The sequence below is a fragment of the Echeneis naucrates genome, chromosome 6 (genome assembly GCF_900963305.1).
Source record: "Echeneis naucrates chromosome 6, fEcheNa1.1, whole genome shotgun sequence".
Taxonomy (NCBI): Eukaryota; Metazoa; Chordata; class Actinopteri; order Carangiformes; family Echeneidae; genus Echeneis; species Echeneis naucrates.
Genome location: NC_042516.1, coordinates 6,269,746 through 6,290,031, shown reverse-complemented (window position 1 = coordinate 6,290,031; position 20,286 = coordinate 6,269,746). Strand labels below are relative to the sequence as shown.

The following is a 20,286-nucleotide window of genomic DNA, read 5'->3' as shown; positions in this document are numbered from 1 at the left end:
CAGACAGACAAAGTTCAAGAATGTCTAGTTAGTGTAAAAGAGGAATTTCCCATTCCCAGCTTTCCTCAGGCTGGATACAAGGCTGCTCCTGAAATCAGATACTGTGCTGTCCATGATGAGGAAACAGTGGCCTGAGTGAGTATAAAAAGCAGCATATGCTGCACATTCAAGCATCAGACAGGAGAACTCAAAGGAGGTGAGAAGAGACAGCAAAGAGCTGAAGAATATAACAACTTAACAAGTCCCACTCTCCTAAGATGAAGACATTCAGAGTTGCAGTTGCAGTGGCCGTCGTGCTCACCTTTATTTGTGTTCAGGAGAGTTCTGCCACAGTTAGTGAAGTAAGAACCTGACATCAACTCATTTCTTCTGCTCTTCAGCCACAAATGTCTCAACAGACCGCTAAGTTTTGGTTCCTTCATGAACAGGTAGAGGAGCTGGAGGAAGCAGCGATGATGGATAATCCAGCTGTTGAATATCAGGAGACACCGGTGGACTCCTGGATGGTACGTTCAGCTCACTGAATCCATGGAGATGATTAGCATGAGATGGTTGAGATGGAAGTGGATGTTTGTTGAATAAGTGGAGGGAGGGATAATGTTGGAGATGAACACCTTCTGATGTGTCTTGTCTTTCACACAGATGCCTCATAACAGACAAAAACGTGGCATCAAGTGTCGCTTCTGCTGCAACTGCTGCATACGCGGGATGTGCGGACTGTGCTGCAAATTCTGAAGATTCCTGCTCCAGCATCCACTAAATATTCATTCATTTGTGTTACAGCAGTTTGACTGCTCTGTATTATTGTGAAATATGATGTTTTTGGATTTGGTCAAGCTGCATTGAGCATGTGCTCAGTGACATTATTGCATGATCCTCATGTTATCCTCATGTGTGATGGAACTGATATTATCACAATAAACCTCAACAACATCATATTCTACCGTGTAAATGTGTTTTGTTGGCAATGTAAGTGATTGTGTTTTTGCTACCCTCACAACACTGTTCATAGTCTACACTGAGAGAGCTTTTCGAGCCTTTTCACAGAAAAGGTTTTACCGATTCACATTATGAAAGTCACATGTGAATAAGAAAATGTCTGATGGCTGAATTCCATGTAGCTGCTGCAGTGTGAAGGTGCTGGTATTGTTCAGTAACTGCTCCTCTGTGATAACTTACTGGGACACATGAATGGAGCACAACATTTGCTGATGATTGTAGTAAAACCTATGATTTTCCTGCGAGGACAACGCAAAGTTTTTACTGCGAAAAAGGTGGATAATTTTATGCTTAAATAAAAGTAAGTATGATGGTTTCAGAAGAGGACTGAACAGCATTACTTTGAAATAAAGTGTGGCCAGAGCTGTAGGTGACTGTGTGCCCTGATGTGCAAAAAAAAAATCAGATTTATTTGTATAAAGCCAAATCATAACAAAGATACATCAAGGCACTTTACATATAGAGCAGGTCTAGACCAAACTCTGTATAAAATTATGCAGAGAAAAATGACATTATCTGCATGTTCTTGGGTGAACATGGTGAAATAGAAAGAGTTTAAGAATTTTTAAATGGATTGTAAGAAGAAAAACAAGTCATACAATGAGCTTATGAAGGATTTACAGCTACAACTAAGATACACGTATGAATACAGGGCTTTTCTTGTAAATCTCACCAACTTTTTTTATGTTCATTCAAATTGAAAAAGGTTTTAATCAAGAAATGCGCGTTTGTTGTTTTTTCCAATATTATAACAGCTTCAATGAAACAATTCAAACAAAAAATGGACACTTACAGCTGCAGGTTGTTTGTCAGTAGTTACTAATAGTGAAACAATTGGTTCTGTGACTAAAATATAAAGTAAGATGTAGATTTAAGGAGACATGGAGTCAGTTGTTGTTGTAGTCTATTGACTCTGAAGCTGTGGGTCATGTAGCACAAACACACAGGTCAGCTGGGCATCAGCAAATGAGACAGAGTGAATTTGGGGAAGTTGCTTTTTGTACAAGATTTTATATTTGAAAATATTATGAGTATTTCAAGCCCACAGCATTTCTCTTTCTCCTTTTATTAATTTAATTTGTGCATTACTACAACCAGCATTACTGCCATTATCAAAAGCAGGTTAATAAACTCTCACTTGCTCATTTGATAAAGAATGAAAGTCACAGCTGTCACTTTATATCGTTCATTGTAAGCTTGGATGAACTAACAAATGATCTTATGTCATCATGGAAAGACAAATATAATGCACCCACATTTGTTCTTTATCAGATATAACGAAAGATGTTTGGAAGAGTTAAACTTCGAATAAGCATGGAACTGATATTCTGCAGTTTCTACAGTTGAAATGATGTCGTCCAACAGACAAAGTTCAAGAATGTCTAGTTAGTGTAAAAGAGGAATTTCCCATTCCCAGCTTTCCTCAGGCTGGATACAAGGCTGCTCCTGAAATCAGATACTGTGCTGTCCATGATGAGGAAACAGTGGCCTGAGTGAGTATAAAAAGCAGCATATGCTGCACATTCAAGCATCAGACAGGAGAACTCAAAGGAGGTGAGAAGAGACAGCAAAGAGCTGAAGAATATAACAACTTAACAAGTCCCACTCTCCTAAGATGAAGACATTCAGAGTTGCAGTTGCAGTGGCCGTCGTGCTCACCTTTATTTGTGTTCAGGAGAGTTCTGCCACAGTTAGTGAAGTAAGAACCTGACATCAACTCATTTCTTCTGCTCTTCAGCCACAAATGTCTCAACAGACCGCTAAGTTTTGGTTCCTTCATGAACAGGTAGAGGAGCTGGAGGAAGCAGCGATGATGGATAATCCAGCTGTTGAATATCAGGAGACACCGGTGGACTCCTGGATGGTATGTTCAGCTCACTGAATCCATGGAGATGATTAGCATGAGATGGTTGAGATGGAAGTGGATGCTTGTTGAATAAGTGGAGGGAGGGATAATGTTGGAGATGAACACCTTCTGATGTGTCTTGTCTTTCACACAGATGCCTCATAACAGACAAAAACGTGGCATCAAGTGTCGCTTCTGCTGCAACTGCTGCATACCCGGCATGTGCGGACTGTGCTGCAAATTCTGAAGATTCCTGCTCCAGCATCCACTAAATATTCATTCATTTGTGTTACAGCAGTTTGACTGCTCTGTATTATTGTGAAATATGATGTTTTTGGATTTGGTCAAACTGCATTGAGCATGTGCTCAGTGACATTATTGCATGATCCTCATGTGTGATGGAACTGATATTATCACAATAAACCTCAACAACATCATATTCTACTGTGTAAATGTGTTTTGTTGGCAATGTAAGTGATAGTTTTTTTGCTACCCTCACAACACTGTTCATAGTCTACACTGAGAGAGCTTTTCGAGCCTTTTCACAGAAAAGGTTTTACCGATTCACATTATGAAAGTCACATGTGAATAAGAAAATGTCTGATGGCTGAATTCCATGTAGCTGCTGCAGTGTGAAGGTGCTGGTATTGTTCACTAACTGCTCCACTGTGATAACTTACTGGGACACATGAATGGAGCACAACATTTGCTGATGATTGTAGTAACACCTGTGATTTTCCTGCGAGGACAACGCAAAGTTTTTACTGTGAAAAAGGCAGATCATTTCATGTTTAAATAAAAGTAAGTAAGCTGGTTTCAGAAGAGGACTGAACAGCATTACTTTGAAATGAAGTGTGGCCAGAGCTGTAGGTGACTGTGTGCCCTGATGTGCAGAGAAAAATGACATTATCTTCATGTTCTTGGGTGAACATGATGAAATAGAAAGAGTTTAAGAATTTTTAAATGGATGGTAAGAAGAAAAACAAGTCATACAATGAGCTTATGAAGGATTTACAGCTACAACTAAGATACACGTATGAATACAGGGCTTTTCTTGTAAAGCTCACCAACTTTTTTTATGTTCATTCAAATTGAAAAAGGTTTTAATCAAGAAACGCGCGTTTGTTGTTTTTTCCAATATTATAACAGCTTCAATGAAACAATTCAAACAAAAAATGGACACTTACAGCTGCAGGTTGTTTGTCAGTAGTTACTAATGTGAAACAATTGGTTCTGTGACTAAAATATACAGTAAGATGTAGATTTAAGGAGACATGGAGTCAGTTGTTGTTGTAGTCTATTGACTCTGAAGCTGTGGGTCATGTAGCACAAACACACAGGTCAGCTGGGCATCAGCAAATGAGACAGAGTGAATTTGGGGAAGTTGCTTTTTGTACAAGATTTTATATTTGAAAATATTATGAGTATTTCAAGCCCATAGTTTTTCTCTTTCTCCTTTTATTAATTTCATTTGTGCATTACTACAACCAGCATTACTGCCATTATCAAAAGCAGGTTAATAAACTCTCACTTGCTCATTTGATAAAGAATGAAAGTCACAGCTGACAGTTTATATCGTTCATTGTAAGCTTGGATTAACTAACAAATGATCTTATATCATCATGTAAAGACAAATATAATGCACCCACATTTGTTCTTTATCAGATATAACAAAAGATGTTTGGAAGAGTTAAACTTCGAATAAGCATGGAACTGTTATTCTGCAGTTTCTACAGTTGAAATCATGTCGTCCAACAGACAAAGTTCAAGAATGTCTAGTTAGTGTAAAAGAGGAATTTCCCATTCCCAGCTTTCCTCAGGCTGGATACAAGGCTGCTCCTGAAATCAGATACTGTGCTGTCCGTGATGAGGAAACAGTGGCCTGAGTGAGTATAAAAAGCAGCATATGCTGCACATTCAAGCATCAGACAGGAGAACTCAAAGGAGGTGAGAAGAGACAGCAAAGAGCTGAAGAATATAACAACTTAACAAGTCCCGCTCTCCTAAGATGAAGACATTCACAGTTGCAGTTGCAGTGGCCGTCGTGCTCACCTTTATTTGTGTTCAGCAGAGTTCTGCCACAGTTAGTGAAGTAAGAACCTGACATCAACTCATTTCTTCTGCTCTTCAGCCACAAATGTCTCAACAGACCGCTAAGTTTTGGTTCCTTCATGAACAGGTAGAGGAGCTGGAGGAAGCAGCGATGATGGATAATCCAGCTGTTGAATATCAGGAGACACCGGTGGACTCCTGGATGGTATGTTCAGCTCACTGAATCCATGGAGATGATTAGCATGAGATGGTTGAGATGGAAGTGGATGTTTGTTGAATAAGTGGAGGGAGGGATAATGTTGGAGATGAACACCTTCTGATGTGTCTTGTCTTTCACACAGATGCCTCATAACAGACAAAAACGTGGCATCAAGTGTCGCTTCTGCTGCAACTGCTGCATACGCGGGATGTGCGGACTGTGCTGCAAATTCTGAAGATTCCTGCTCCAGCATCCACTAAATATTCATTCATTTGTGTTACAGCAGTTTGACTGCTCTGTATTATTGTGAAATATGATGTTTTTGGATTTGGTCAAGCTGCATTGAGCATGTGCTCAGTGACATTATTGCATGATCCTCATGTTATCCTCAATGTGTGATGGAACTGATATTATCACAATAAACCTCAACAACATCATATTCTACTGTGTAAATGTGTTTTGTTGGCAATGTAAGTGATTGTGTTTTTGCTACCCTCACAACACTGTTCATAGTCTACACTGAAAGAGCTTTTCGAGCCTTTTCACAGAAAAGGTTTTACCGATTCACATTATGAAAGTCACATGTGAATAAGAAAATGTCTGATGGCTGAATTCCATGTAGCTGCTGCAGTGTGAAGGTGCTGGTATTGTTCAGTAACTGCTCCTCTGTGATAACTTACTGGGACACATGAATGGAGCACAACATTTGCTGATGATTGTAGTAAAACCTGTAAATTTCCTGCGAGGACAACGCAAAGTTTTTACTGTGAAAAAGGCGGATCATTTCATGCTTAAATAAAAGTAAGTAAGCTGGTTTCAGAAGAGGACTGAACAGCATTACTTTGAAATAAAGTGTGGCCAGAGCTGTAGGTGACTGTGTGCCCTGATGTGCAAAAAAAAAATCAGATTTATTTGTATAAAGCCAAATCATAACAAAGATACATCAAGGCACTTTAAATATAGAGCAGGTCTAGACCAAACTCTGTATAAAATTATGCAGAGAAAAATGACATTATCTGCATGTTCTTGGGTGAAGATGATGAAATAGAAAGAGTTTAAGAATTTTTAAATGGATGGTAAGAAGAAAAACAAGTCATACAATGAGCTTATGAAGGATTTACAGCTACAACTAAGATACACGTATGAATACAGGACTTTTCTTGTAAATCTCACCCACTTTTTTATGTTCATTCAAATTGAAAAAGTTTTTAATCAAGAAACGCGTGTTTGTTGTTTTTTCCAATATTATAACAGCTTCAATGAAACAATTCAAACAAAAAATGGACACTTACAGCTGCAGGTTGTTTGTCAGTAGTTACTAATAGTGAAACAATTGGTTCTGTGACTAAAATATAAAGTAAGATGTAGATTTAAGGAGACATGGAGTCAGTTGTTGTTGTAGTCTATTGACTCTGAAGCTGTGGGTCATGTAGCACAAACACACAGGTCAGCTGGGCATCAGCAAATGAGACAGAGTGAATTTGGAGAAGTTGCTTTTTGTACAAGATTTTATATTTGAAAATATTATGAGTATTTCAAGCCCATAGTATTTCTCTTTCTCCTTTTATTAATTTCATTTGTGCATTACTACAACCAGCATTACTGCCATTATCAAAAGCAGGTTAATAAACTCTCACTTGCTCATTTGATAAAGAATGAAAGTCACAGCTGTCACTTTATATCGTTCATTGTAAGCTTGGATGAACTAACAAATGATCTTATATCATCATGTAAAGACAAATATAATGCACCCACATTTGTTCTTTATCAGATATAACAAAAGATGTTTGGAAGAGTTAAACTTCGAATAAGCATGGAACTGTTATTCTGCAGTTTCTACAGTTGAAATCATGTCGTCCAACAGACAAAGTTCAAGAATGTCTAGTTAGTGTAAAAGAGGAATTTCCCATTCCCAGCTTTCCTCAGGCTGGATACAAGGCTGCTCCTGAAATCAGATACTGTGCTGTCCGTGATGAGGAAACAGTGGCCTGAGTGAGTATAAAAAGCAGCATATGCTGCACATTCAAGCATCAGACAGGAGAACTCAAAGGAGGTGAGAAGAGACAGCAAAGAGCTGAAGAATATAACAACTTAACAAGTCCCGCTCTCCTAAGATGAAGACATTCACAGTTGCAGTTGCAGTGGCCGTCGTGCTCACCTTTATTTGTGTTCAGCAGAGTTCTGCCACAGTTAGTGAAGTAAGAACCTGACATCAACTCATTTCTTCTGCTCTTCAGCCACAAATGTCTCAACAGACCGCTAAGTTTTGGTTCCTTCATGAACAGGTAGAGGAGCTGGAGGAAGCAGCGATGATGGATAATCCAGCTGTTGAATATCAGGAGACACCGGTGGACTCCTGGATGGTATGTTCAGCTCACTGAATCCATGGAGATGATTAGCATGAGATGGTTGAGATGGAAGTGGATGTTTGTTGAATAAGTGGAGGGAGGGATAATGTTGGAGATGAACACCTTCTGATGTGTCTTGTCTTTCACACAGATGCCTCATAACAGACAAAAACGTGGCATCAAGTGTCGCTTCTGCTGCAACTGCTGCATACGCGGGATGTGCGGACTGTGCTGCAAATTCTGAAGATTCCTGCTCCAGCATCCACTAAATATTCATTCATTTGTGTTACAGCAGTTTGACTGCTCTGTATTATTGTGAAATATGATGTTTTTGGATTTGGTCAAGCTGCATTGAGCATGTGCTCAGTGACATTATTGCATGATCCTCATGTTATCCTCAATGTGTGATGGAACTGATATTATCACAATAAACCTCAACAACATCATATTCTACTGTGTAAATGTGTTTTGTTGGCAATGTAAGTGATTGTGTTTTTGCTACCCTCACAACACTGTTCATAGTCTACACTGAAAGAGCTTTTCGAGCCTTTTCACAGAAAAGGTTTTACCGATTCACATTATGAAAGTCACATGTGAATAAGAAAATGTCTGATGGCTGAATTCCATGTAGCTGCTGCAGTGTGAAGGTGCTGGTATTGTTCAGTAACTGCTCCTCTGTGATAACTTACTGGGACACATGAATGGAGCACAACATTTGCTGATGATTGTAGTAAAACCTGTAAATTTCCTGCGAGGACAACGCAAAGTTTTTACTGTGAAAAAGGCGGATCATTTCATGCTTAAATAAAAGTAAGTAAGCTGGTTTCAGAAGAGGACTGAACAGCATTACTTTGAAATAAAGTGTGGCCAGAGCTGTAGGTGACTGTGTGCCCTGATGTGCAAAAAAAAAATCAGATTTATTTGTATAAAGCCAAATCATAACAAAGATACATCAAGGCACTTTAAATATAGAGCAGGTCTAGACCAAACTCTGTATAAAATTATGCAGAGAAAAATGACATTATCTGCATGTTCTTGGGTGAACATGATGAAATAGAAAGAGTTTAAGAATTTTTAAATGGATGGTAAGAAGAAAAACAAGTCATACAATGAGCTTATGAAGGATTTACAGCTACAACTAAGATACACGTATGAATACAGGGCTTTTCTTGTAAAGCTCACCAACTTTTTTTATGTTCATTCAAATTGAAAAAGGTTTTAATCAAGAAACGCGCGTTTGTTGTTTTTTCCAATATTATAACAGCTTCAATGAAACAATTCAAACAAAAAATGGACACTTACAGCTGCAGGTTGTTTGGTTGTTAGTGAAACAATTGGTTCTGTGACTAAAATATAAAGTAAGATGTAGATTTAAGGAGTCATGGAGTCAGTTGTTGTTGTAGTCTATTGACTCTGAAGCTGTGGGTCATGTAGCACAAACACACAGGTCAGCTGGGCATCAGCAAATGAGACAGAGTGAATTTGGAGAAGTTGCTTTTTGTACAAGATTTTATATTTGAAAATATTATGAGTATTTCAAGCCCATAGTATTTCTCTTTCTCCTTTTATTAATTTCATTTGTGCATTACTACAACCAGCATTACTGCCATTATCAAAAGCAGGTTAATAAACTCTCACTTGCTCATTTGATAAAGAATGAAAGTCACAGCTGTCACTTTATATCGTTCATTGTAAGCTTGGATGAACTAACAAATGATCTTATATCATCATGTAAAGACAAATATAATGCACCCACATTTGTTCTTTATCAGATATAATGAAAGATGTTTGGAAGAGTTAAACTTCGAATAAGCATGGAACTGATATTCTGCAGTTTCTACAGTTGAAATGATGTCGTCCAACAGACAAAGTTCAAGAATGTCTAGTTAGTGTAAAAGAGGAATTTCCCATTCCCAGCTTTCCTCAGGCTGGATACAAGGCTGCTCCTGAAATCAGATACTGTGCTGTCCATGATGAGGAAACAGTGGCCTGAGTGAGTATAAAAAGCAGCATATGCTGCACATTCAAGCATCAGACAGGAGAACTCAAAGGAGGTGAGAAGAGACAGCAAAGAGCTGAAGAATATAACAACTTAACAAGTCCCACTCTCCTAAGATGAAGACATTCACAGTTGCAGTTGCAGTGGCCGTCGTGCTCACCTTTATTTGTGTTCAGGAGAGTTCTGCCACAGTTAGTGAAGTAAGAACCTGACATCAACTCATTTCTTCTGCTCTTCAGCCGCAAATGTCTCAACAGACCGCTAAGTTTTGGTTCCTTCATGAACAGGTAGAGGAGCTGGAGGAAGCAGCGATGATGGATAATCCAGCTGTTGAATATCAGGAGACACCGGTGGACTCCTGGATGGTATGTTCAGCTCACTGAATCCATGGAGATGATTAGCATGAGATGGTTGAGATGGAAGTGGATGCTTGTTGAATAAGTGGAGGGAGGGATAATGTTGGAGATGAACACCTTCTGATGTGTCTTGTCTTTCACACAGATGCCTCATAACAGACAAAAACGTGGCATCAAGTGTCGCTTCTGCTGCAACTGCTGCATACCCGGCATGTGCGGACTGTGCTGCAAATTCTGAAGATTCCTGCTCCAGCATCCACTAAATATTCATTCATTTGTGTTACAGTAGTTTGACTGCTCTGTATTATTGTGAAATATGATGTTTTTGGATTTGGTCAAGCTGCATTGAGCATGTGCTCAGTGACATTATTGCATGATCCTCATGTTATCCTCAATGTGTGATGGAACTGATATTATCACAATAAACCTCGACAAAATCATATTCTACTGTGTAAATGTGTTTTGTTGGCAATGTAAGTGATTGTGTTTTTGCTACCCTCACAACACTGTTCATAGTCTACACTGAGAGAGCTTTTCGAGCCTTTTCACAGAAAAGGTTTTACCAATTCACATTATGAAAGTCACATGTGAATAAGAAAATGTCTGATGGCTGAATTCCATGTAGCTGCTGCAGTGTGAAGGTGCTGGTATTGTTCAGTAACTGCTCCACTGTGATAACTTACTGGGACACATGAATGGAGCACAACATTTGCTGATGATTGTGATGACCTGTGATTTTCCTGCGAGGACAACGCAAAGTTTTTAATGTGAAAAAGGTGGATAATTTCATGCTTAAATAAAAGTAAGTATGATGGTTTCAGAAGAGGACTTTGAAATAAAGTGTGGCCAGAGCTGTTGGTGACTGTGTGCCCTGATGTGCAGAGAAAAATGGCATTATCTGAACACATCTATTATTCTGAACACAAATATTCTGATATAGATTCCAGTGAAACAAAGTTAGACAGTTTATAGTGTGTTTCGTTCTTGATTCATGTCACGCTTCCTGCAAAATTATTAATATTCCACCTATATATCATTTGTTGTGTCAATGTCATTAAGGTCAATTAAAACAATCCAAAACTGAAAACAGAAATTTACACCATTTAAACAATAACAAATCCTGTCTCTGATAATGTGTTGGTGTCAGGGGATCATGGTGGTGTAGTGGTTAGTGCTGTTGCCCCATAAAAAGAAATTTGCAGAATTTTTCCTCTCACTGTCCAAAGACATGCATGTTTAGGTTGATTGGTGCATCTAAAATTTTTTGTAGGTCTGAGTGTGAGTGTTAGTGGTTGCTTGTCTCTGTGTGTTGGCCCTGTGATGGACTGACGACCTGTCCAGGGTGCACCCCGCCCTTGTCCAATTTGAGCTGTGATTGGTTCCAGCAACCCGCACAACCAAGAAACAGTAGAAACAACCCAGAAGTGGTAGAAGTTGAGTGAGTGAGTGTTGGTGTCCAAAACTACAGTTTCCCTAATGGCCACTTAGAGGCTCTAAAAGTGAGTCGATCTCCATTGTGACATGCCCAATGTTCCAGAAGAAATAAACATGTTTACAGCCTGGCACAAAACTGAGGTTTATTCTTCATAGCTAATTTTCAACTTATTAGTACAGCTTAAAGCTTTGCATAAATAAGGGTATAGCAGGTAAGAGAACATCTGCTTGTCCCAAACTACTGTGCAGATCTGTTATTCACACCCACTTCTTCTTTACCTATATTAGTATATCTCAGCACTGGCAAGATGGTAAGAACTGCCCATTCACCAGCAACCTACAACATCATGGAAGCTTGTCCATCTTTAGTTTCACTATGTGGTCTAAACGCATCAGAGATGCATGCATGCACTATAGCTACTGCTAAGGAACTTTGACCTTTGCTCTGCTGCTCTTGTAGTTTTTGATTGACGTGTTCATCATTACGTAATTCAAGGTTCAATAGTTTATTAAGAAGTATACTTGTGCGTAACTATTCATGGTACTGTAAATAGGAACCCCCTCAGCCACCGCAGAAAAAAATCAGGTTATCAGTAAACGGGTGGCATGCTATCGGGAGTGTTTTTTATTGCACAAGGTGGGGAGTACCAGAAGTAACCTGAAACCCTCTGACCCTTGGCCTTATCAGTCTCAACTGTACACAGTTCATTTAACAACCATTTTACCTTTGTATATTTATGCAATTATTTATAACCTGATCTTTTTACACTAAGTAATGAAAGATATAAAAAAAAACCAAAAACATAAAATTATACAGGTTATTGAGCAGGTTTGAATAATCGCTGAGCAGCAGACTTGTAGTAAATGGAGCTGGTTTGGTTTGACAAGCACATCTCGGATTATAGGTGAGCTTGTGTGGCAACGACTCATTGGCGTAGAATCAGGCAACACAGAGCAGGCGGTCCGAGAATGGAACCAGGAGAGTAGGACCGGGATCAGGTGAGCGCTGGAAGGGGCCGGAACGAGAGTCAGAACAGGCTGAGCGCAGGATAAGATTAAGAACCAGGAATGATGGCGGATCAAGGCTGGACACGGCTTGATGGGAATACATCAGTGTGGATGATCTGGCCACAAAGATCATGGAATTAGTAGATATCCAAACAATCATATCCAACACAAGCCAAGAATTTTCTTAAAGAGGCTAAATTGGCATGGACATCCACCGAAGGTTCAACAAGAAACTAGAAAGAGAAAAGTCAGGTATAAATCAGACGCAGGAAGAGATGGCAATCAGTGAGGATGAGGTATGAGAGTAAAATCAGGTCAGCCATGCCCAGCCCAAGATACACACAAAATACAACCAGATGGGGGAGACAGACTGGGGACAAACACACAATAAAAGGGAACAAAAGCAGTGCAGATCCCAATGGAATTCTATTGCAAAGAGGAAAAATAAGGCAATAAATGGTTTTCCAAATCCATGAATCATTTTCAATGTGTACATTAGGGCAGTTCTTCTTCTAGAACATTATATAATATAGTTGTTTTATTCATGGCCAGATACAATTAACCACATTCCTTTACGATACACACCAAAATCCAAAAAAGTTCTCTGAGCCAAGTGATACAGCAGGTGGACCCATGTACCTTACTGGAAAAAATTATTTCTGTCTCTCTCAAGAACATTAAAATAGGAGTATTATTGCACTTTTACACAGAGCACCTTTGCTCTAAAACTGGGCATTTTAGAACTGGATAAACGCAAAACAAATATTGTGTCAAATAAACAAACAGAAAACATCCTCTTAACATTGCTCAGGAAATTCCAACTTATGCAGCCTGTGATGACGCCACAACTCAGTGAGTATAAATACCAGCCTGTTTTACACACTCAACCATCAGACAAGAGCTGAAAAGTGCCATCGGAGTGTAGCAATAAACGATGAAGGCGTTCACTTCTGCAGTTGCAGTGGTTGTGCTCACCTTCATTAACATTCAGGAGAGCGCTGCATTACCATTAACTGGAGTAAGAGCTCCACTTGAACTCATCTCATTTCAGAGCATTTTGTCATGGCTCCGAGGTGCCATTCATAAATGTTTACAATTCATTATCAGGCGCAAGAGCCAGAGGAGGCAGTGAGCGATGAGGGTGCAGAAGAGGAGGAGACGTCTGTAGAAACATGGATGGTATGTTTATTTGATTAAATACATTAGAGCATTTAGCCTGAGATCAGGCAAATGCATTGAAAGGTGTTTCTCCTCCAAAGTCCCTGATTCTTTTGCCGATGAAAAAAGACTGACTTAGCTCACGTGTCTTGCCTGTCACACAGATGCCATATGACATCAGGGAGAAGACTTATGGTGGCCCTCTTAGGTGCCAGCTCTGCTGTGGCTGCTGTGTTCCCGACGTCTGCGGGATGTGCTGTGAGTGAGGTTTAGAAAAGAAGCAGCAGTCGCCACAAAAAGCTGCCTGCGTTCCCTAAAATGCTGGCAATTTTGCAGAACATGCCACTTTACTGTGTCCTCATTTTCATTTCCTATTATATTTTGGATTGTGTATCTTGTCTACTGGATTACTGCATGAGGTTTGGGGACCATTTGTATTTCTACATATTCATATTTTATCATATTTTCATATTTTATTCTTCTTTGTGTGGAGTAGTGCAACGAAAAGGAAATAAACAAATGGATTAAACAGGTACAAGTATTTCACGTTTTACTACTTAGGTTTCATTCCGGTGTCAAGTAAATATGCAAGTGTAAATATAAAGTGCAGCAAATGAACTGTCAGCTCAGAACTTTAATTGCTGTTATTATTGATATAGTGTCCATAACACATAACTCATACAAGCCCACATGCTCTGGCGTGAAGGAAGTCACGTCTTCCACCGGGCTCTAACACTTTCAGAGGAAATCTTATTTTTTGAGGGTGGTCTCCTGACCAATTGCGCACCAGGCCCAGCTCAGCTCAGCTGTGCTTCCGCCATTACTCAGTATAGTACAGGGAGGTATGGCATCTGGCCATGGTGCTATGCATGCTGTTGTGCTTTCAAGCATGGCTGGATTACGCTCCACAAGTATAATGACCAAAAAGGTCACATGAATGGTCTGGTGTTAATTCAGTGAAGAAATGATTAGGTAAAACAGTCTCCGATGGACTTTGTGATAGAGGTATGAACAGTGAAACTACATACCAAGAGGTCAACATATGCAGGTCATGTAAGTGACAAGCAGAACAATGGTGAACCTGTGGTTTAAGCCTGCGTGATTGGGATTTAATTAACGCACCAACCAACACCCCAAAACACACATTTGCTAACACTCACACGCACAGGCTACCAGACTGGAGCCTGGAGGACTCCAGCCCTGATCCCACCCTCATGCAGCCTTGCAGGGGGCTGAGCATGGTGCCAGGCCTGCCTCGCGCCCAGACGGATGCCCATTGTACGCCCCCATACCAACAGATCTGCTGCCAAACCACACAAGGAGATAGTAAATGAGCGCAGAGGGTTCTATTCAGCTGCCTCACACACACACACACACACGCACCATGTGGTTTATTTTATCTGACTCATACCCACATATGCATTCACAAATTTCAATGCAGGCACCAATTAGGGGCCTGTTCATCGGTGAACTCTAGTGCATTCGCTCTATAAATCTTAGCTAGAATAGTGCTCCATCTAAAGTGGTCGGCTGGCGAGCTGAGAAATCAAATGAATGTTGCTGTTGGTTATTTTAAACTCTAGCAGATGCTGATTAGCACAATAAACACACTTTGCCGCTATCATGTTGAAATTGTAACTTCAGGAATGTGTTTTGGAGAAGAAAACAGAAAACTACCGTTACATCAACCAGTCAAATTTTATGGCTAACCATGCGATAGATATGTCACAACTCATGATAGTGATAGAGGGAAGAAGAAGGAGGAAAACAGCAATGTACTTGGCTGTACTTGGCTTCGTCGCACCATCACAATCATTTCATTACAAAGCCTCAAATAGTTGTTGAGATATTGCACTTTTGACCAGAATGGTGGGTGAGCAACACACCAGCAGGTGGCAACATGGCAGAAAATGGAATTGGACTATTCATGTGAAAAATAACAACAAACAATTAGATCACTTCGTGCTCCTTCCTATCTAATCGTATGAGTTAACCGTGGCTGGTAAGAAACAAACCAATTTTACAGACTCATCCCTCTACGGTTGTATTATATTTCATTTTAAAATGAACATCTCACACTTCCTACAACTGTTAGCCCTGCAGGTCTTGATTAGATCCAGAGGGCCACATTACATCCACCGTTGGCTGTAATATTTACTTTGACTGCAATTGTTTCAGACTGTAACCGACAGATTAGTCATCACTTTCTACAGTTAATCACTAAAACAAGCAACAGCAGAGCACAGTGTGAACCAGAGGCTCCACCGCAGGTCACACTCCACGGCAAAGGCTGGGAGCCATTCAGAAACACACTCACAAACACACACACACACACACACACACACATTTGCAATCAAGGCTGGGAACCACTGTCATGAGGTCAAGACCTCCCCTACAGCTGAGTTGATTAAACACGTTTCTCCAACCCACACACTGCCCAATAAAATCTGCTCTGCTAGGGGATGATGACAGCGTTGCACTTGCTGGGAGCATCACTGGCTCCAGTCATTCTCTGACAGCCCGGCGAGAGAGGCCGAGATACAACGTGGCTCTGCTCCCACCTACTCTCTGCACCTTGGGGAAGCAATCAAGCTGGCTTCTTATTAGTAGTATTATGCCTGCTTGTACATGTGTGTGTGTATGAATGAATATTTCCCCACAGACCCTCCACTTGGAGGCAAAGGTTGCTTCTGAAGCATGGCACTGCATAATCCGGCCGTGAATGAGGGCTGGGGGGAGGAGATAAACATTCCTGGACAATGAGACCCTCCTTTACCCCCTGCCGTGCTCGTACCCACTTAAAATCTACTTTCCCACAAAGCAACACTTGGCTGAAGTGAATAACCCCCTCTCCGTTGCCTCATTGCCGGAAGCAGTGCAGTGCCACTACAGAAGAACATATCCCGTCTCCTAAAAGCCACAAGTGTCAGCTATGGCTCAGATACAACCCTTCTGGGCCCCTACTGAGCATATTATATCCAATTCAACTGGTCTTAATATACTTTAATAGGACCTGTTTTTGATTAATCCTCCCTTGAAACCGGTAGTAACACGGCTACTAGGCACATATAAAAATTGAATGAATGGAGTATGGCTGCCAGAGAGTCAGGCAGGGGAAAATAAGAATCCTTGTGGATTTGTCCTCAACAGCTGGCTCTTGAGCCCAATATAATGATTGTGCCCATGGCTCTCAGAGCACCAGTAAGAGGAAATATTTGCCCAGCCTGTAATGTGTTTAAGGTGTGCAGTGTGATTCAGTTCAGGTCATAAAGCCCTTGTATGTCACATCCTGAGTGGAAGGACATTGCTGCTCTGCCTATATTCCCCTCAGGTGAACGCGGACAATGGCTTTGTGTTGTGTTTGGATGTCGGTGTGGGAGAAAAAGCCTGAGGAACATGAGATTAAATAAGCCAAAAAAATAGTTACAGCGCCCATAGGAAAACCTAAGGTTGGTATAGAAATGCCTGTCTGTTCCATATAATGAAGGGTGATAAAAATAAATCCCATGTCCTCACTTGCACCTGCTGTTACGAAGCCGAATCACAGAAACATTACCGCAGCCGGGGACTCATAAATATCTCCTCATTTGTCGTCCCAGCGTGAAAAAAAAAAAAAAAAGAGAGAGAAAACACAGCATGGTGATATTAATGTGCGAGGTCAACATTAACACCATGAATCTTTTTCTTTTCCTGTACAGCAGGTGAGGCACAAGTTGCTTCATGGCTGTGCTTTCCAGCCACACAGCTTCATCCATCTGCCTCCAGCACAGCTCTGAATCTTTTCTTTTTGACGCGTTTTCATTTCAAACGTCCTTACAGCAAAGTGAATAACTGTCACAGACAGTTGGCTTTTATTGAAGAGCATATTTATTTCTAGGATTAACTTGTTACCTAGCAATTCCAGCAGAAGCCAAAATCTGCATAGAGAGTTGACTTTGGATTGCGCTGTTGCAATTAGGAGCGAGTTCAGCAGTAAAAGTCACCCGTTAATGCCACCATTTAGCGGGTTTGTACACACCATGATGGTTAACATATGGCAAACTTGTAGAAAATATTAAGATCTGCTTGTCCTTTGACACCATCAAGTTCCTGCTCGTTGCTGTTTAGGCTCATGCCAAACACCATGGCTAAACCATATGAGGATTAAGGGTTCCATATTTGCCTCAACCCAAAGGGCAAGCAATGGCTCATTATACAGTTATTAAAAACAGCAAATTATTACAACATTTACTATCCCGGGCAATCTTAGTTGCCCCACCAATGTCATAACTTCCATTCCTGCCATCTGCGACGGAATGAATGTGTCACATGTGCCACAACTGCGCTCTGACTGTAGGCTTCGGGATATAAATGTAGCGCAGAGCTCCCTTATCCGCTTACTGTCATGGGTGGTACATATAGTGTTTACAATAGATGCTCTTACATGCCAAAACAACCTGCTTTATGGGCACAGATTGCTATCACTGATCTATACAGTTTCAAGCCCACTGGGTCGTTTCCTGTTAGTGGTTTCACTTGTTGTGTCTTTGAAGCAGGCTTTAATAATAGGATCCAACAGAACTAATGAAAATGCTCTCTGTCAGATTAAAAGGGAGCTTCAGTCTCAGCCACCTAACCACATGCAGCACAAACATTAAACACACACACACACACACACACACACACACGCACGCACGCACACAGAAGTGGTTTGCACAGGGAGGACCGTTCCTTCTGATGTGTGGATGACTGCTAACCCTCTTAACAAGACGAAGAATTCCATCATTGCTTCTCACAGCAGTAGAAAAACAGAAAAGTGGGATTGATGTCAAAGGGGAAAGGTGAAGGGGGAATACGTAAACAGGCCAGCTCATCAGAAATATGTGATGTGATTCTTTTGTGGCCGTCTTTTTCCATTGTAGGCTGCTGTACTGTACGCTTTAGTGGTGGTCTTGCGCTTAATGAATCCACTTCAGTGCAGTTCCTCTCCGTAAGCCTTAAGGTTTAATCCCCCAGTCTGGAGCAGTGATAGTCTGGCCCAGGGGATGACATCTGTGAATCGTTCATTAACTTGTAACCAGCAGCAGATGGCTTTAAAAACAACTTGCTACATCTACGCCTTATTTCATTCCCTGCAACAGTCAGTTTTGCTTTGCTTCATTCACTGGTGGACCTAACTGGCTTCACAGATCTGCTTGTTGGGTTTAACTGTCCAATGTTAAAGTTTATTTGAAAAGAATGTACAATTTTACAATGGTGGAAGATGTTTTTAAAGCCTTCACTTTAGTAAATACCCTGACAGTTACAGTTTATATACATTTATATGCAGCACGGTTGTGAGTTTAGTTCAGTGGTTACCAACCTACTGCGTGGGTGACATGATGAGTCTCAGGAGCCATGAACCACACAAATGTGAAGTCATATGTTTCTCCATAATTCTTGTCATAAAAGGTTGGCGGAATTTGGGTCTCAAAATATAATTTTGAAAAGTAACCACGTTCTTTGGATCAACTTAATAATAAAAAAGTACTACTAAATTTAATTCCTTAATATTTCACTCTGAAATTGAGTGGTATTGAAGAATATAGGAGCATAAAATTGCAATACATACAGAATACAGGGAGTAAAAGTACCCCAAAATTGTATGTACTGACTAATCACCACTGCTATTTTGTAAAATGCGGAAATGTTAACGACTATATGGAAAGGATGTGCACTATAATATAGCGCAATGTAATAATAATTATATATGGTGGAATATAGTTATGCCTGAAGCTAGGCTGTGTTAGGATCTGTAGCTGCTGTCGCATGAATTTATACTCTGAAGAATAATATGTGTAACAAGCATTAGCATTAATAAAAGTTAGCTTTAACTGAGGAGTTTCGTATTATTTATTTATTACATATTTACTTACATGTGACTAGACTGAAAACCTTTTGCTGCGTTTTGTCAGTTCTGGGACTCCGTAGGGCAAACGTCACTGTGGAAGTGCTAAGCTGTGAAAATGAATAGGCTCCTGTGTAAAATATACTGTGTCTCTTTGAGCACCTGTGAAAGATGTTCAGGCACTTCCAACTGCTCAGCATTAAGCCTGAAGGTAGACACAGAGCACATAAAGAGGAGGATATTTTAACGCCGACAGCCTCCCTATGGAAATATCATGTGCGATTTTGGGGAACCGACCAGGGCAGGAAGACTGTGGTCTGTGTCTCTCAGGATGATATATATGTGACACTATGTAATTCATCTGTTACTGTGTATCCATGAGCTGTCTGGCAGATTTGGATTTTTTTTCTCCTTTGGGACAATAATTATACAGTTCGAATCTTGGGCTAAATTAGCCGTGACTTGCATTAAAACATTTTCTCTTTGCCCATGTAAGACTTCTATAAGTGGTTTTTTGATGTTTTGAGGACAATAAAAGTAAATAAGTGCGACATGCATCACATAAAGAGGTGATCAAATGTGTGCGCGTGATGAAAGACAAGTGCCACCGCCAAATGCATGTTGGTGGATGCATTACAGTATGATGGTGGAAATGAATAAGCCACCGATGACATGTGCTGGTTTTGTAGCAGTCATGAGGCTACGTCATACCGAATTACAAACCCTTAACGGTACCGTCATGCAGTTAAGGCCCAATCGACCATGTCCAATCCTTTGGCTGGAGATACGACTTGTGTCATGCAGTGCTACATGATGGATTTCGCAAATGTTTTTGAAATCACATAATTGCACATTGAGTGAAACAAGGGAAACAGCAGTTTTGGAGTTTAGCCACATATATTATAACCGTGGTAAATAATGAAGGCTTCATTGTACAGTCACATGAAGTGTATTTTAATAAAACACAATGTACACATATGCAGTCCTATGACCATACATTTGGAGAGTCCTAATTATTAAA

General features: G+C 40.3%; 6 protein-coding genes across 6 annotated transcripts; all 6 read left to right on the top strand.

Moving 5' to 3' along the window:
• The first annotated feature begins 207 nt into the window (after positions 1-207).
• On the top strand, positions 208-758 carry LOC115044985 (hepcidin-like). Its single transcript, XM_029504399.1, has 3 exons — positions 208-341; positions 429-506; positions 643-758. The coding sequence occupies exons 1-3, from the start codon at positions 258-260 to the stop codon at positions 733-735; spliced, it is 255 nt and encodes an 84-aa protein (XP_029360259.1). The 5' UTR covers positions 208-257; the 3' UTR covers positions 736-758.
• Positions 759-2,564: 1,806 nt separating this feature from the next.
• On the top strand, positions 2,565-3,101 carry LOC115045011 (hepcidin-like). Its single transcript, XM_029504446.1, has 3 exons — positions 2,565-2,698; positions 2,786-2,863; positions 3,000-3,101. Exons 1-3 carry the CDS (start codon positions 2,615-2,617, stop codon positions 3,090-3,092), a joined length of 255 nt encoding a protein of 84 aa, XP_029360306.1. The 5' UTR covers positions 2,565-2,614; the 3' UTR covers positions 3,093-3,101.
• Positions 3,102-4,840: 1,739 nt separating this feature from the next.
• LOC115045004 (hepcidin-like) lies at positions 4,841-5,354 on the top strand. The gene is made up of 3 exons (XM_029504431.1): positions 4,841-4,937; positions 5,025-5,102; positions 5,239-5,354. Exons 1-3 carry the CDS (start codon positions 4,854-4,856, stop codon positions 5,329-5,331), a joined length of 255 nt encoding a protein of 84 aa, XP_029360291.1. The 5' UTR covers positions 4,841-4,853; the 3' UTR covers positions 5,332-5,354.
• A 1,843-nt stretch (positions 5,355-7,197) lies between these two features.
• LOC115044989 (hepcidin-like) lies at positions 7,198-7,711 on the top strand. The gene is made up of 3 exons (XM_029504407.1): positions 7,198-7,294; positions 7,382-7,459; positions 7,596-7,711. Exons 1-3 carry the CDS (start codon positions 7,211-7,213, stop codon positions 7,686-7,688), a joined length of 255 nt encoding a protein of 84 aa, XP_029360267.1. The 5' UTR covers positions 7,198-7,210; the 3' UTR covers positions 7,689-7,711.
• Positions 7,712-9,511: 1,800 nt separating this feature from the next.
• LOC115044861 (hepcidin-like) lies at positions 9,512-10,046 on the top strand. Its single transcript, XM_029504157.1, has 3 exons — positions 9,512-9,643; positions 9,731-9,808; positions 9,945-10,046. Exons 1-3 carry the CDS (start codon positions 9,560-9,562, stop codon positions 10,035-10,037), a joined length of 255 nt encoding a protein of 84 aa, XP_029360017.1. The 5' UTR covers positions 9,512-9,559; the 3' UTR covers positions 10,038-10,046.
• Positions 10,047-13,156: 3,110 nt separating this feature from the next.
• Positions 13,157-13,677, top strand: LOC115044860 (hepcidin-like). The gene is made up of 3 exons (XM_029504156.1): positions 13,157-13,259; positions 13,349-13,420; positions 13,564-13,677. Exons 1-3 carry the CDS (start codon positions 13,176-13,178, stop codon positions 13,663-13,665), a joined length of 258 nt encoding a protein of 85 aa, XP_029360016.1. The 5' UTR covers positions 13,157-13,175; the 3' UTR covers positions 13,666-13,677.
• The last annotated feature ends 6,609 nt before the right edge of the window (positions 13,678-20,286 follow it).

Coding starts and splice junctions, on each gene's coding strand:
- LOC115044985 (XM_029504399.1), top strand. CDS start 258: ATGAAGACATTCAGAGTTGCAGTTGCAGTGGCCGTCGTGCTCACCTTT. Junction 342..428: donor GTTCTGCCACAGTTAGTGAA/GTAAGAACCTGA, acceptor CTTCATGAACAG/GTAGAGGAGCTGGAGGAAGC. Junction 507..642: donor CACCGGTGGACTCCTGGATG/GTACGTTCAGCT, acceptor TCTTTCACACAG/ATGCCTCATAACAGACAAAA.
- LOC115044989 (XM_029504407.1), top strand. CDS start 7,211: ATGAAGACATTCACAGTTGCAGTTGCAGTGGCCGTCGTGCTCACCTTT. Junction 7,295..7,381: donor GTTCTGCCACAGTTAGTGAA/GTAAGAACCTGA, acceptor CTTCATGAACAG/GTAGAGGAGCTGGAGGAAGC. Junction 7,460..7,595: donor CACCGGTGGACTCCTGGATG/GTATGTTCAGCT, acceptor TCTTTCACACAG/ATGCCTCATAACAGACAAAA.
- LOC115044861 (XM_029504157.1), top strand. CDS start 9,560: ATGAAGACATTCACAGTTGCAGTTGCAGTGGCCGTCGTGCTCACCTTT. Junction 9,644..9,730: donor GTTCTGCCACAGTTAGTGAA/GTAAGAACCTGA, acceptor CTTCATGAACAG/GTAGAGGAGCTGGAGGAAGC. Junction 9,809..9,944: donor CACCGGTGGACTCCTGGATG/GTATGTTCAGCT, acceptor TCTTTCACACAG/ATGCCTCATAACAGACAAAA.
- LOC115045011 (XM_029504446.1), top strand. CDS start 2,615: ATGAAGACATTCAGAGTTGCAGTTGCAGTGGCCGTCGTGCTCACCTTT. Junction 2,699..2,785: donor GTTCTGCCACAGTTAGTGAA/GTAAGAACCTGA, acceptor CTTCATGAACAG/GTAGAGGAGCTGGAGGAAGC. Junction 2,864..2,999: donor CACCGGTGGACTCCTGGATG/GTATGTTCAGCT, acceptor TCTTTCACACAG/ATGCCTCATAACAGACAAAA.
- LOC115045004 (XM_029504431.1), top strand. CDS start 4,854: ATGAAGACATTCACAGTTGCAGTTGCAGTGGCCGTCGTGCTCACCTTT. Junction 4,938..5,024: donor GTTCTGCCACAGTTAGTGAA/GTAAGAACCTGA, acceptor CTTCATGAACAG/GTAGAGGAGCTGGAGGAAGC. Junction 5,103..5,238: donor CACCGGTGGACTCCTGGATG/GTATGTTCAGCT, acceptor TCTTTCACACAG/ATGCCTCATAACAGACAAAA.
- LOC115044860 (XM_029504156.1), top strand. CDS start 13,176: ATGAAGGCGTTCACTTCTGCAGTTGCAGTGGTTGTGCTCACCTTCATT. Junction 13,260..13,348: donor CTGCATTACCATTAACTGGA/GTAAGAGCTCCA, acceptor ATTCATTATCAG/GCGCAAGAGCCAGAGGAGGC. Junction 13,421..13,563: donor CGTCTGTAGAAACATGGATG/GTATGTTTATTT, acceptor CCTGTCACACAG/ATGCCATATGACATCAGGGA.